The sequence below is a fragment of the Saccostrea echinata genome, unplaced genomic scaffold (assembly GCF_033153115.1).
Source record: "Saccostrea echinata isolate AGI-Se365-2 ecotype Australia unplaced genomic scaffold, CSIRO_AGI_Sech_v1 ptg000029l, whole genome shotgun sequence".
In the NCBI taxonomy this organism is placed as follows: domain Eukaryota; kingdom Metazoa; phylum Mollusca; class Bivalvia; order Ostreida; family Ostreidae; genus Saccostrea; species Saccostrea echinata.
In genome coordinates, this window is record NW_026889778.1 from 20,555,836 (window position 1) to 20,567,140 (window position 11,305).

Here is an 11,305-nt window from a genome sequence, read left to right on the forward strand (position 1 = left end):
GCTCTCAGAAAGTTTAAAATCGCAAATCCTTTTAACGACGACGGACCTAATTCATTTCTGCAATAGATTTTTCATTAAAATTTTAATATAAGGTAAAGTGACTTTTGGTAAGTTAAAATCAATTTTAAAAAATCATATGGTCATCGATGTAGATTTTTAATGGGGAGCGTTTCAAAAGTTGGCGATGGAAATGGATAATTACTATAGGAAGTAATGGGAAATTGCCAGTGTAGGGTATAAGAGTGATCATTGAAAAATATTCTGCAACAGAATTTTTATTCATATTAAAGGACAATGTTAACTAGACAATTTACCAGCAAATTATGCCAAAAAATGAATGGGTACGTCATCGGCTTAGATTTTTCAGAGGGGCATGTCAAACACAGTTATAGGACACATTTTAGGGGAAATTTTCAATGAAAATACCTTGGCCAAATAAATCATTTATTTATAAAATTAACGAATGAATATAAATCGAAATATTTACAATATTTTTAAATTGAGAGGAAACATTTGAATATCTTTAAAAGAATTAAAAATGTATATATTTTTTAGCTTTTGCAATACATAATTAAGTCAATTTGATTCAAGCATATGCACGGTTTTCTGCGCAGTAGCTCGAAATTTCGAATTAGGTCCGTCGTCCTTAAAGGTAATTTAAAGAATAGTTATTTTTGTGTAATGCGTATGATATATGTTTTATTATCTTTTTTCATTTTTATCCAAGAATACACGCTTGAACCAACGCGTTTCAATGCACAATGCAAATAAATAATTATATAGGGAATTAGCCATAAAGTAAGGATAAATTCCCCTTTCTTTTAGACAAAGATATAAGGATTTCTATATGATGAAAAATGGCAGCAACATAATTTCTATGCCAAGTAAAAGCTCAAGATGATGGTGAAAATACAAATCAACGTTAGGATAAAGAAGAAAGGCAAACAGAGCATTTTCTGATAAATGTCATCCCTGTATCCATTGTCTCAAACTGTCCTTTGTAGACAATCAATTCTTTCAACAAAAACATCAGGCCAGTATTATATTTGTTCTTAGGCTAAATTGTTTAATATTACACACATAGTATACAAAAATGGTTTAGGTCACTATAAATAGGTAATAGTATTTCACTTGTTGTAACTACCCAATCAAAATTATTAAGGAAGTGTGTTCTATTCTAATGTGCATAAACTACATAAAATAATATCGTTTTACGTGGAAATATATCAATCTGATCTATGTTATATTGCATCTGGGTTTTAGAAAAGGACGGTGATTCTTAAATGTCTTTACATATATTTACTAAAAGCTCCTTATTGTTTATTCATAACTTTTTTCTGCTTTTGTTTTCAATTAAGTACTATGTTTAATGGAATTATTATTATGACTACCTGGAAAATATTTCTTAGTACAAAATCATGAAACTTGTTTATATAATCTTAATCTGCCTTTGCTTAGTTTGAAAAATGATTTGGTTTTAGGTCTTTGCAAATTAAAAAAAAAACATCCTTAATTTAAGTTTCTTTAATATATTTCCTCTATAACAAATTTCCTATCATCTAGTGTACAAATTGTACCTAAAAGAGAAAAATCTCTTCCAATAAATAATTTTTCAGTTCGAAAGTTGAGTGTTCATTTTCTGTTCCTACAACCATTCTCACTAACAAACTTGAAATTGTTATGTTCTATCGTAATTTTTTTTGCTCTGTGTTTGAATATATGAAAGATTTGTGGATACGAATAGCTTTGTATTTAAGAAAAAAGACAATGCGCCAATAAATGAAAAAAAAAAAGATAAAACTAAAACGCAAGAGGAAGTTTCCTTTGATAATGAAAGAACTGAAAGTGCAGAGAGGAAGACGGTTCTTTAGGTGAATGTTAGACGAAAATCATTCCTTTTTTTTCATTCAAAAGGTTATATACGGTATACAAATTTATAATAGTACAAGTGTACGTCATAATCATAGATACTGTTTTAGAAATAGAATCAAAAAGAGGAATATGTTGGAAGCTTTCATATATTTCCGATTTCCCCTTTTTTTATTTGCTGCTGGTTTGGTTTTTTTAAACGAAGTGCCTTCAGCAATAGAGATATTTTGTATTAAAACAATGATAATTTCTCTTAATAATGTAACTATGTAACTCTCTAGTTAATAATGTTTGGAAAAGCAATGGTTCACACTTTCCCTAAAAAATGCTTAAGTATAAGTCATGTATTTATCAATAGTTTACTATAGTTAACGAAAGCATTATGAAGATTACTCATTATTACAACTTAACAAAAACTACATAAAATTTTGTGAGTTAATGCTTATCTAGAATAAAAAAAACAACCAGGTACATGTATTCAGCTACTTGCTTTTATTATCATGTGAATGAAAATGATAGAAAGTCAGGAATCAGAGACTTTATATCCACTAATGAATGTATAAGAGGAGTGTATGTACGGAACATAAGAGTTGAAATTGGATGTCCAAAATTTGTTTCCCTTCTTCATCGGTACAACCAGATGCGCTGTTGTGCTTTGATAGTCTGCTGTTTGACCATGAATAGCTGAATAAACTACAAGTTTGCCATCTACTACTCCTCCAACATAAGCCTTAACTCCCTTCGTCGTCATGTATGTCCAACTGAAAGAATATATCCCGTCCACTGGCGCTCTGAATATACCAGTGCTAGGACTGTAGCCATTTCCAACATTAGTAATCACATCGTCATATTTGATAATTTGATTTTGGGAAAGTTTGTTGATTGCCTTTGTAAGTTTAGCATGGAAAGCGACAGGAACACCTATAGTAATTATATCAAACAGGTCAAATTATGCAAAAGGTAAATAATTAATGACAACAAAAATAAATTTTCAATTGATCAATCTGTGCTTTTTCCATGTTCCTTTAATCCTACATGCAGAATTGAAAACAAGAGGTCCAAGGCCCTTTGTGGTCACCTGATTATAGGACAACACTTTAAAGATCAAAAAAGTAAAAAATAAAACGAACTTCTAGATACGTTGTTGCCCAAAAGCAAGTGAAATAGGATGATCATTACACAACAAAATAGTTACTCTAGTACTCCGTACAAACGTAGATATATTTACTTGTTTGTACTTGTCCCCATTTGTCACTATCATCATATAAACTAACAAAACAATTGTGCTAACACATTATACTATTAAATCCATCTCATTCCCTCTCATATTCGTCTCTCTTGGTCTTTAAATTGAAGATCATTTAATGTACGGAAATAAAGTATTTTTCTCTCATTTTTACTTATCTATTTATTACAAGTCTACTAACCATTAAAAGCTATGAAAGTACACTTCTTGTAATATACTGTATATTATAAAATCATTGTATAAATCTCTTGTTCATATGACCTCTCAATTGCAATAAATTCAGTGATTTATTATCATAGTTGAATAGGAAAGGGGAATAACTTCCATCAATAGAGTACAAATTAATAGAGCCAGAACGCTAGATCAAGTGGTCCAGAATTACATACATACCCTTTCATATAAAATCTTTGTATTCCATTTGCCTCTTAGATACTCAGGAGCGGAGAAGAAGATTTTCAAAGAAATAATGCATTTTCTCTATACATTTTCTGATTCAAAGCAGTCCCTAACACCGGAACCCCTGATCGAAGGGCCAAAATTCCCAATTTTGGAAGAGGTACCCTTGCTCATCATAAACATGCACTTAGAATGCTAAATACCCACAAGCAGAAAAGAAGATTTTCAAAGATATAATACATTTTCACTATAAATTCAGCAGAGACCCGTCCTTACTCCAAAATTGCTGACGCAGGGGCTATGAATTTTATGATTCTGGAAGAGACACCCTTGATCATTATAACTATGCTTACTACTTTGTTTGCAAAAACCAGGTGCAAAAAGATTTTTAAATTAAATTAATATGCATTTTCTCCAGGTAATCAATAGAGCCCCACCCTAACACCAAAACCCCTGACCTATTACAGTACAACTGCTTGATATCCAGGAGTAAAGGAGAACATTTTTATATATTGCTTAAATTGTGATGGTTTAAGCCCCACTCCTCAGACCCCAGGATATCGGGGACCATGAAATTCTCAGTTTTTGTTCCCCTTTACCCACAAATGATATATGCTAAAATTGGTTGAAATTGTTACAGCGGTTCCAGAGAAGAAGCTGAAAATGTTCAAATGTTAACGGACGTCTCACGACGAACGACAACGGACAAAAACAATAGGTCAATCGAGTGATTCAAATGACCTTACAAAAGCTAACTGACGTTTCAATCATTTTGTTCGAATACATGAATTATGTATATGAAATATATTATAGTCAAAGACTAAAATATAAAACCATAATGCTACAGTTCTACAGAAATATATGTCATCCAAGTAAAATATGTTTGAGATATCCTGTAATAAAATTCCCTTGCTTCAGAATTTGATTTTTACTAACAGAGGTAAATTAACTTTCCAATCTTACAATTTAGAATTTCTCAGCAGTGTGATAAGTAAATAATTGTTTTGCTATGACCTGTGACTGTGTTGAGTTTAGAAAAAGCTAAGATTTATGTACATCCAGTACATGCATTACGAAAAATATAAATGTGCATGTATGTCGTTTAATATTTAAAAAAAGAAGGCAAAAAATAAAGTAAAAAAGTAAGATAAAACAAACAAACAATCAAAAACACAAAAACGAAAATAAAACCAATTAATCCCCCCCCCCCCCCCAAAAAAAAAACAAAAACAAAACAAAAAAAAAAAAACAAAACAAAACAAAAAAACAAAAACAAAACAAAAAACAAAACAAACAAACAAACAAACAAGAGGCCCAAGGGCCTTAACGGTCACCTGAGTATAAAACAACAATTTAGAGGATCCATAAACTGATAAATGAAGCTTTGTTGCCCAAAAGCAAGAAAAATAGTATGGGAAACATCAACAAAATAATTGGTATAGAATCTATCTGTCCCCCATTTATCACTATTACCATGCAGACTATTAACAAAATGTCTATTTTTAACCCCATATTACTACTTCTCACATTGGTCTCTCTTGGCCTAATTGAAGAACATTAAAAAAGATAAGATTTTTGCCTCACTTTTATTCATCTTTTATTTCCAAGTCCACCTGATCATTAAAACTATGAAAGTACTTTTTTGTATTATACAAGAAATATTCTTGCATAATTCTATTATTCTATTAACCTTTCAAATACATTATTTACAGTGATTAATTATCAAAGGTGAATGGCAAAGGGGAATAACTTTGCTCAGCAGAATACAAGTTCATAGAGCCCTGGCCAGAACCAGAACATTTGACTAAATAATCCAGGTGTTCAAAATTGTGGTAAAAATACCTTTGCATATTAAAACTTTTACTCTGTTTGCCTCAAATATGCCCAGAAGCATAATAGATTTTCAAAGAAATGCATGTTCACTATACTATTAAATAAATAAAGTCCCCCCCCCCCCCTTATACCAGAACATCTTAAAACTCACAATTCTGGAAGAAGCACTTTGCTCATCATAACTATACACTTACATGTATTTCTTTGCTTTATTACCAGTAGTAGAAAAAATATTTTGAAAGAAATTATGCATTTTCACTATAAAATCAATAGACCCCCCCCCCCCTTCACCAGAACCCCTGACCCAGGGGCCATGAATTTCAGAATTTTGGAAGAGGCATTCTTCCTTATCATAACCATGCACTTCCTTTGTTTGAATAATACCCAGGAGCAGAGAAAAAGATTTTGAAAGAATTCATGCATTTTCCCTGTATAATCAGTAGAGCCCGGCCCTAACACCAGAACCCTTCACCTAGGGGCCACGAAATTCACAATTTCTAAGGAGGCGGCCATGCTCATCATAACTATGTACTTAGTTTATTTAATATCCAGGAGAGAGAAGATTTTCAAAGAAATAATGCATTTTCACTATATATATATATCAATTGAGCCCCACCCTGACACCAGAACCCTTGACCCAAGGGCCATGAAATTCACAATTTTGGAAGAGGCAACCATGCTCATCATAACTATGCACTTAGTAAATTTATTTAATACCCAGGAGCAGAGAAGAAGATTTTCAAAGAATTAATGCAAATAATCAATAGAGCCCCCCCCCCCCCCCCATTAAATCTGAGCCACTGACCCTGGGGCCTTGAAATTCACAATTTCTGAAAAGGCAACCATGCTCATCATATCTATCTTCTTAGTTAGTTTATTTAATATCCAGGAGCAGAGAAGAAGATTTTCAAAGAATTAATGCATTTTCACTATATAGTCAATAGAGTCCTGCCCTAACACCAGAACCCCTGACCCTGGGGCCATGAAATTCACAATTTTGGAAGAGGCACTCTTGCTCATCATAACTATGTACTTAGTTACTTTATATAATACCCAGGAGCAGAGAAGAAGATTTTCAAAGAATTAATGCATTTTCACTATATAGTCAATAGAGCCCCCACCCACCCACCCCTTCACCAGAACCCCTGACCCTGGGGCCATGAAATTCACAATTTTGGAAGAGGCACTCTTGCTCATCATAACTATATACTTGGTTAGTTTATTTAATACCCAGGAACAGAGAAGAAGATTTTCAAAGAATTAATGCATTTTCACTATATAATCAATAGAGCCCCGCCCTAACATCGGAACCCCTGATCCTGGGGCCATGAAATTCACAATTTTGGAAGAGGCACTCTTGCTTATCATAACTATGTACTTAGTTAGTTATTTGATACCCAGGAGCAGAGAATAAGATTTTCAAAGAAATAATTCACTTTCACTGTATGATCTATATAGCCCCGCCCTAACACCAGAACCCCTGACCCTGGGGCTATGAATTTCACAATTTTGGTAGAGGGCTCAATGCTCAATGCAATCATGCCAACAGTTTGACTGCTTGATGTCCAGGAGTAAAGTAGAAGATTTTTAAAGATTGCATTAATTTTGGTGGTTTTAGCCCCACCCCTCAGGCCCCCCCGGGGGGGGGGGGCAGGGACCATGAAATTCACAATTTTGTTTCCCTTCACCCATAGATGCTATATACCAAATTTGGTTGAAATTGGTTGAGCGGTTTCAGAGAAGAAGCTAAAAATGTTCAAATGTTAACGCACGACGCACGACGACGGACGAAAACGGATAGCAATAGGTCACCTGAGTGACTCAGACCTAAAAAAAAAAAAAATAACAAACAAACAAACACACAAACAAACAAACAAAAACTTTTTCGAATAAATTTTATTTTATGGCCTGCATAGGTCATTGTCTTTTATACAGTATTGCTTACCTTTCAGTTTATCAGGTATGTATTTCTTTAGACATTTTGGTTCCCATCCCATTTCACGACAAGTGTTTTTATAAATTTTCAGATTGTTCACAAAGGAATTGGGACTGCTTTTCTCAGCCACTGCCAACGTCAAAGAATTCAAGAAAACAACAATAATGATACACGTCTTAATATTCATGATCTAGCATTCAATTACGCAGCTATGTTAAGGCTTCCCGAAGCTTTTAAACGCGCTCAAAACATAATATGTCATTGCGAGGTCGGTTTTGATTTTAATTTATAAGTATTGAACTTAAGTACTTCCAATTTATATAAAGGGTTTCCTCGGCTATATATTAACATATTTGTTATGGTATCACATGACTTTGTTGATCACGTGAAGGTCATTTATAATTTTTTTAAGTGTTCCATATAAATCGCTTCGGCGCAGGTGATTAACAGAATAATTATTAACATTTTGTTATATAAATAACCTCATCGTATTCTTGTGTATCCGAAATGTGCTTGGGAAAAGTCATAGTATTACTTAGATACAAAATATTTCCTGAGAAATTCAACTTACCTACAAATTTGAGGGTATTTTCCACACAATATCGTAATCTGTATTAAAACAAAGCCAACACATATTTTTCCCAAGCAAGATTCAGTTAGAGAACAACCTCTTCTTACAGATTTCCACAAAAATTCTCAGATTAATCCTCATTAATCACCTGCGCCAGACTCTTTTATACACACGCAATAAATTCTACCTCCAACCACGGGTATAAAACAGAGTACATTTCAAAAGTATATTTTTCAAAAGCATTTTGAACATGCTGAATTTCAATCAAGGGTACGTAAGCGGTGAATTTTTAAAATATTCGGACATATAAGACTTAAAAAACCTTTAACGACCCGTGAATTTTGCAATAGTTATCTAGCATTTTACATGCAGTTTTAAATAAAGTGTAAAGTTCATGACACTCTCCCCGTCATAACACCTCAATTTTGCAGTGACTTGACGTCATTTTCCATTATGACGTCATACTTTGGTAGTTCAGAGATGTGAAGGCACAGAGTGCACTGTGATATTCTACGGGAAGCCTTAACCTACCTGCGTAAATTAAATTTGAACAAAATGACTGATTCGGAAAGTCCGTATGCATGCATTAATATATAGTTTTGTATCCTAGTTACTGTCATTAAACTGTTATGTGATACAAAGAATAACAAACCCTCTTTTACACGCTATATGATTGATTTTTATATATTTTTATATCTTAAAACAGCGCACTATAAATAAATGTAAAATTTAGCAAAATGTTTCTATACCACATCGTTTGTAAGCTCGTACATGTAAATACATGTACAATGTATTATGCTATATATTTCTTAGTAAAGTAGCTTGAGTATTGCAGCCACTCCTCAATACCCTTATTCTCGCACGGGACGTTTATTATTATTTTTTTTCAAAATCAATTCGTTTGTCAGGTAAATTTTATTTACTGATTAATGAAATTTTTAAAATAGGTAATTTTTGGTTCAGTTGCAACGATCGAGAGATAAAACAATTCTTCCAACGTACATGTTCTAATATAGTTACATTAAAATATACCCTATTATTTTATAGGTGTTTATCATTTTTGTAAAGTGTTGCTATGTTATCGTAATTATTAAGATAAGCGAACTTAAATATTACAATTTGACAAGGTATTTTAATGTGAATGAAATATTTTCCTATATATGTTCATATAAACTTTGTGAAGTCTGTCCAGCTGTGGTCAGCCTACAAAATCGTGGACATTTAAAGCAATATGAGCTGCAACTTTGATGTCGGAAAATTTTGGTTGCAAAATTGTAGTTACATATGTAACTATTGCAATGACAGAAAAACGAACATTTATAAATTTCTTTTTTCATATTTGCAATGGAAGATCTACGTATAAGCTTTGATTGAAGCAAAATTACATTCGTCCTGTACCATACTGATTTCTTATATAATACTATATATATTCCATTCTCCTGAAACAATTCAATATTTTATTTTCATATAATTGATCATATTAAAGGTTTAAGTTACTAATAGATTTATCATAAAAGCATAATTTAACTGCAAAATAAAATTTCCAAAAATGCAGGTCATATTGCTTTGAATTATAGATGTTTCGTACACATGATTCCTGCAAATCACACGCCAAGTACGCCCATCTTCTTTACCAACAAAGGAATAGATGCTGTGAACATTATACATTTATTAAAATTCTTAATCATAAAATAGTTCAGTCTTGCATTTCTCCATCTGTCAAGTTGACGTCTACATCCTGCATTTCCTACAGGTATAAACCAAACACAGTTGCTTCCAAACTTTTCAATTATAAACAAACCTTACAATGCCAAGATATTGGTCGTCTAAATCAAAATTGTTCTTGCTCTTCTTCTTCTTTAAAGTATTAAAACCGCCCATTTTGTGGTGTTTCTCCACCTTGGTGATTACCAGGGAATTTAGCTCAACACTCACAATATTTTCCACATTTATTGAAGTTAATAAAATATATAATAACAACCTGGGAAATCAGTTACTCTTCACTCCGTACAAAATATGTGGAGGGGGGGGGGACTCGCTATACTAATTGATTAAACGGACAGACAGACCCTATGACAACGAGGTAAACGTAACGATTTTACGGACACTTCAAAATTTATGTGTATATCTTTACTCTCTGTTTTCTGCCTCACTCCCCTACTGAAACGGCCACACAGCGCTTCTACCTATTCCTTGTACCATCTACGTCAACATTCCCTCACCCCGTTTGCTCTGCAACAACGGATGCTGTTCCAGACGAAATCTTAGTACCGTCCAAATCTACACGTTCACAGTATAGTCCAGCTGGACACATCATTACTGGTGATGTTAATGTGGTTGAAAATGACGACCTAAAAGCAATCATTTTACTAGGTCCTAAGCACAGAGAGCCCCGATCTTTTATTTGCCGGCAGAAATGACTAATTCTGCCAAAGATTATGCCAGACGTTGGGCGAAATATGTAGGGGATCGGTAGACCTGAAAACTTTCTTTCTCCTGAGGTCAGGGTTGAGGCCCAAGGATAGGGTTCAGTGAACATTGAAAATTTATGATAAATTTAAATCCTTCAGCTTTTCTCGACATACATGTATCAATAGCAAACAGTTTGCTTTATTTAAATCACACAAATCTATCAAAAATAGAATTTTGTAACGTCATTCACTGTACTTTCTGTAACAATAAGGTATTTCAAATTTTCATTTCATTAGCACTATTCTCTAATTGCTTTTTAATACCATATTTTTCATATTTTACCTCTTTAAAAAGAATTGATGAAATATATATATATTGGCTAAGTTATATTTGTCCAACAAAGATAGAATTTTCTATATATACCGTCAATTTGCGACACGAGTTTCCTTATAGGTCCTTGATACTTTTACCGGTATGTTTCAAAGTACCCTATAGTGATATACATATACATGTATTTCATGGTGATTTTTTTTTTTTCGGGTTACATGTATACCTTTATTCTTGGAATTAAAACACTCGTTTTTTTTAATATCTATCGAAGACTTTACAAATATTGCTTTTTGTTTATGATAAGAAAATTTAAGATTGTCACCACTTACATGTAACTGCATGCGCGGATCTTTGAGGGTGGTATGGTCAAGGGGCTCCGTACCCCTCAACCCCCACCCCGTGGGGATTTTTCAAAGTTTTCAAAGTTGTAAAGTAAGGAAAAAATGACATTGGACCCCCACTCCCTCCACCTAAAAATCACGGACCCCTGTAGAAAACATGGACCCCTGGTAAACTGAATGGAAAGGAGAGTCATTAATGTAGACGAAGGAAACCGACTTATCTCTTACCATGCTTACATGTACATGTAACAACCCCCCCCCCCCCCCCCACACACACACACACAAACGAAATAGTTTTTGGGGGATTTGGAATGTTCTTTAAGGTTTTATTTTGGTCACTTTGTCAATAAGATTCTGAGATGGATTTTTAA

The 11,305-nt window shown here is 33.3% G+C and overlaps 1 protein-coding gene across 1 annotated transcript; it reads right to left on the reverse strand.

Moving 5' to 3' along the window:
* Positions 1 to 2,392: 2,392 nt before the first annotated feature.
* LOC133195080 (complement C1q tumor necrosis factor-related protein 3-like) lies at positions 2,393 to 7,467 on the reverse strand. Its single transcript, XM_061330957.1, has 2 exons — positions 7,290 to 7,467; positions 2,393 to 2,790 (listed from the first exon to the last, which is right to left on the reverse strand). The coding sequence occupies exons 1-2, from the start codon at positions 7,465 to 7,467 to the stop codon at positions 2,393 to 2,395; spliced, it is 576 nt and encodes a 191-aa protein (XP_061186941.1).
* Between the last annotated feature and the right edge of the window lie 3,838 nt (positions 7,468 to 11,305).